At 38.6% G+C, this 4,221-nt stretch overlaps 1 protein-coding gene across 1 annotated transcript; it reads left to right on the top strand.

The window, feature by feature from the left end:
- The first annotated feature begins 872 nt into the window (after positions 1 to 872).
- Positions 873 to 1,424, top strand: LOC145277070 (uncharacterized). Its single transcript, XM_080128735.1, has one exon. It carries the CDS (start codon positions 873 to 875, stop codon positions 1,422 to 1,424), a length of 552 nt encoding a protein of 183 aa, XP_079984861.1.
- The last annotated feature ends 2,797 nt before the right edge of the window (positions 1,425 to 4,221 follow it).

A 4,221-nucleotide genomic window follows, 5' to 3' on the forward strand; every position in this document is an offset into this window, starting at 1 on the left:
ATACAGTTCTTGGATGATAAAAGCCTATTTCTGATAATGAGAGAAGCCGCCGATAATGGAAGAAGAGTCCTAAAAATATTATGCGAACACTACGTAGGAAGAGGAAAACCGAGAGTTATTTCTTTATATACTCAACTGACATCCCTTAAAAAGCAAACTGACGAAAGCATTACGGACTACATTATAAGAACAGAAACCGTTTTAACAGCCCTCAGAAATGCTAGACAAACAGTAGATGATGCCTTAATCATCGCAATGATATTAAAGGGATTACCGAGCCAGTTCGACCCTTTTTCTATCTATGTAACCCACAGTAACAAAGAACTGACATTTTCTATATTTAAAACCAAGCTTCCAAGAAAATGAAGACAAACTAATGCACAAAATTGGAACCAAATTTAAAATATATGTGCACAAAAGATTATATTATCTAATGACTGTAGAGGATGGAAGTGATGAAGACAGCTGCCATCAATGCTATGACATCCACACGTGGCACAGAATACTCGGCCCCATTAACTATGATGACGTAGCAAAACTACCTGCTGTAGTCAACGGAATGACAATAAAAAATGAAAACTCCAGCAACAGAACCTTTGACATCTGCCTTCAAAGGAAATTCCCCCAAAGCAGAAATAAACAACCTGATGAATGGGCAACTGGTATACCGTATTGTATGTAACATGTGCAGACAGAGTAGTGTCCCTTGAACTAAGAAACCAACTAACATCCGGGTTTCACGACGGATGTGAAAAACGCCATTACAGTAGTATCATCGTGTAAACAACGACTAATAAAACGAGTTTAAATCTACCTTTCATCTTGTGAGTTTATTACAAATTGGCGACGAGGATTCGAATAAAAAACGAATTATGGCTACTTTCGGTCGTTTGGAATTGTTTGATAGTACAAGTGAACAATGGGACCAATATATCGAACGTCTGGAGAACTTTTTCGAAGCAAACGAGATACCCGACAATACAGCTCACGTGAAAAAGAGGAGAGCGATTCTTTTATCGGTTTTTGGTAGCAAGGTATATAAACAAATATCAAGTTTATTAGCTCCAAAAAAAACGAAAGATAAAGAATTTGACGAACTGGTCAAACTCATGCAAAATTATTTCAGCCCAAAGCCATCTGTGATCGTTCAGAGAACAAAGTTTTATACAAGAAACCGCCAACCAGGCGAGTCGATCACAGATTATGTGGCAGAATTAAGAAGCATGTGTGAAGATTGTCGTTTTGGAACGTTTTTGGACGAAATGCTATGGGATAAACTCGTAGTAGGAGTAAACGATGACAAAATTCAGAGGAGACTACTGGCAGAGAAAGACACAATAACTTTTAACGAAGCTTTCAAAATAGCGGTCAACATCGAATCTGCCTCCAAACATTTACGAGATATTCAAACAAAAAAAAAATAGAAGTAAACAAAATTTTCACACCACCATGGAGGCAGACCGAAAAAATAAAATAGGAGACCAGATTGAATGAAAGGTCGGAAGGAGAGTGTACTCGTTGTGGAGCAACACACGAAACAAGTGTCCTTTTAGATATGCCATGTGTCACTACTGTAAAAGACAAGGGCACATAGCAGAGAAATGTTTTAAATTAAACATGAAAAAGAAACCCCCCAATAGGTTAGAAAAGAAAAAAAATTCAGCGAGGCAAATAGAAGTGGAAGCCACAGACTCTGATAATTCCGAGAAAGTTTATACCATAAATAGGATCAGAGTGCCACTGGAAAAAGTAGACCCCTATTGTGTAGACATCAACATTTGTGACAAGAGGGTTTCTATGGAGCATCTGTAACGATAATGGGACTAAAAACGTGGAAAAAAATAAACAACAAAAAGTTGCTGGAGCCCACAAAAGTGCGTCTTAGGTCTTATACGGGAAATTGCATCCAGGTGTTTGGACAAAAAGTTCCAGTGCAGTTGGACAGTCGTCGGGTGGAATTACCGTTAATTATACCAGATGAGCCAAGGAACACATTGAGGGATGCTAATCTAAAGATCTGTTTAACCATCACCTCCAGCAATAATCCACCTGCAGTTGTAAGGATAGACTTTCCTTCCAGCTTCAAGTTTCTTAACAAAGATGGCTTCCTGTGTAACCACCATATCTTGATAGAACCAGGTAACTCTTAAAATCATAACATTAATCCTGTCACTGCATTGAACAGTTGTTGGATCACTTTGATCGTCCCACAGAACGAGTCTGTACAATCAAGACCAATATATCAATGAATTCATCCACTTTGATGACTTGGAAATCAGAAAAAAGAAACATCACAGACATAATCTCAGTCATCTTTATAGGATGTTAGCTGATTGATCCTGCTCCAAGCACACATGAAGCTGGTTAATTGGGGGTGAGTGGGACCTGGGAGAGACTGGCATGCGAGGTCACCCATTACAGGGGTGGACTTTACCTGACCATGATTGACTGCAGGGCTGTGCGATTTGCCCTATGGAAGAAGCTACATGGAGGAACAGGTAATGAAATAGTGGCAATCCTCGATGAGGTGTTTTTGGAGCGAGGTCCCGTGGAAGAGCTGTTAACCGACAATGGGACCGCATTCAAGTCAGTAGCAGTGACGTAAGTAATGAAGAAATGGAATATCCAACAATTTTTCACAGCTGCCTACAGACCCAGTCGTAACAGGATCATGGAAAGAAACCACCGCATTTGCTATTTCTCTTTCTACTACATTATCCCTTTTCCATGCTTGTAGTCGCCAACGACTGAACTGAACACGTGTTTCCCTAAACCATTTTTCCAATGGAAAATAAACAACATGTTTGTTTATTCAACAATTGTGTTTCTTCCTTCCTTCCATTCGTTTCATTAATATATTTTATTTTGTAGCGATTAGTGTGTAGTCCACAAAACACAAGAATTCACACAATTGCCAATTCAAAATTGCATACTTGTAACCAATGCTGAAAAATAGAATAATCCATGCGAATACACCCAGGCGAAACTATTTTCTTGGAAAGTGTATGAATAAAACAGTTGCAAAATATGCTGAGGTAAAATCACACATGAGAAAACACACTGAGGAGAGAATTGAATGCCTATGGTGAGAATTGAATGCCTACTAGACACCAACCTCGGGTGTCTTCGGTCTCTCTGTACAGGGGTTTACCAGGGACTCTGGTATGAGGATACTTTCAATTTTAATTTAAAGTAAACTCTGACTAAATATTCGAAATAAAATAAAAATGAAAAATAAAACAAAATCGTCAAACTGGCAGGATATCGCCCAGAATAAAAAAGATCCCCTCAGCATGGCTAAGCACTGGGTCATATGAGGAAAATAACGGTGCACCTTCTCCTTGTGATGTTTCCACAAATGAAAACACTAAGCTGGAAACTCCACCAGACCAGTCAAATTCTAGTCCTGGAATCCGGCAAGACCAAACAAGAACCACTAAGAAAAGACACTATAACCAAGTCAAGTGGTCTCTTGGGGAGAAAAAATTATTCTTCACTGTTTCGCATACTCTAGATATGAGAAATGGGGTAGGAAAAGAAACACAGTATTCGAGGCTCAAATAAAAAATTCACTCTATCCAAAAGAAACCACAACTAAGAACTTACTTTCAATTGTATCGCAAATACATAAATATCTCCTAAAAGATGCTAGAGAGTCAATTGAGAATAAAGCTTTTAGTGAAGCAACAAGTGATTTTACCAAATCTAATACTGCTAAATATACCCAAACTCAGTGGAATAGGGAGGAAAAATGGACATTGATTTGGTCAATGGAATACGCAAAAATAAAATACCAAAAACGCACAGAAAGTTGTAAACAATGGCAAAAGATTTTTAAGCACCACTGCCCAAGCAAGAAGTGGATTGAGAAGGAAAAGTTAACATGCTAGAAATCTAATTTTCTGAGAAACAAGTTTTTTTCTGGTGAGCAAATATCCCAGCTAAAAAAAGATGTCCATGAAATAGCTAAAAACAACATTTGCCCAATCAGCAATCCCCTCCCTATACCCAAGACCTACCAAACCAAACAAGAGGACACTACAACAAATTCTCACCTGACACAGCTCCCTGAGACAGTACCAAAAAGTCCAAAGCTTAGATGTCTACCAAAACCAAAGCAGAAATATACCCGACATGCCACTCCATCAAATAATGCAACATCTCCTCAGGAATCACTCCTAACAGACCCAACACAATTTAAACACGGGCAGACATACCAAC

Source organism: Euprymna scolopes, chromosome 5 (genome assembly GCF_053919585.1).
Source record: "Euprymna scolopes isolate OS-2025 chromosome 5, ASM5391958v1, whole genome shotgun sequence".
Classification (NCBI taxonomy): domain Eukaryota; kingdom Metazoa; phylum Mollusca; class Cephalopoda; order Sepiida; family Sepiolidae; genus Euprymna; species Euprymna scolopes.

Coding starts and splice junctions, on each gene's coding strand:
- LOC145277070 (XM_080128735.1), top strand. CDS start 873: ATGGCTACTTTCGGTCGTTTGGAATTGTTTGATAGTACAAGTGAACAA.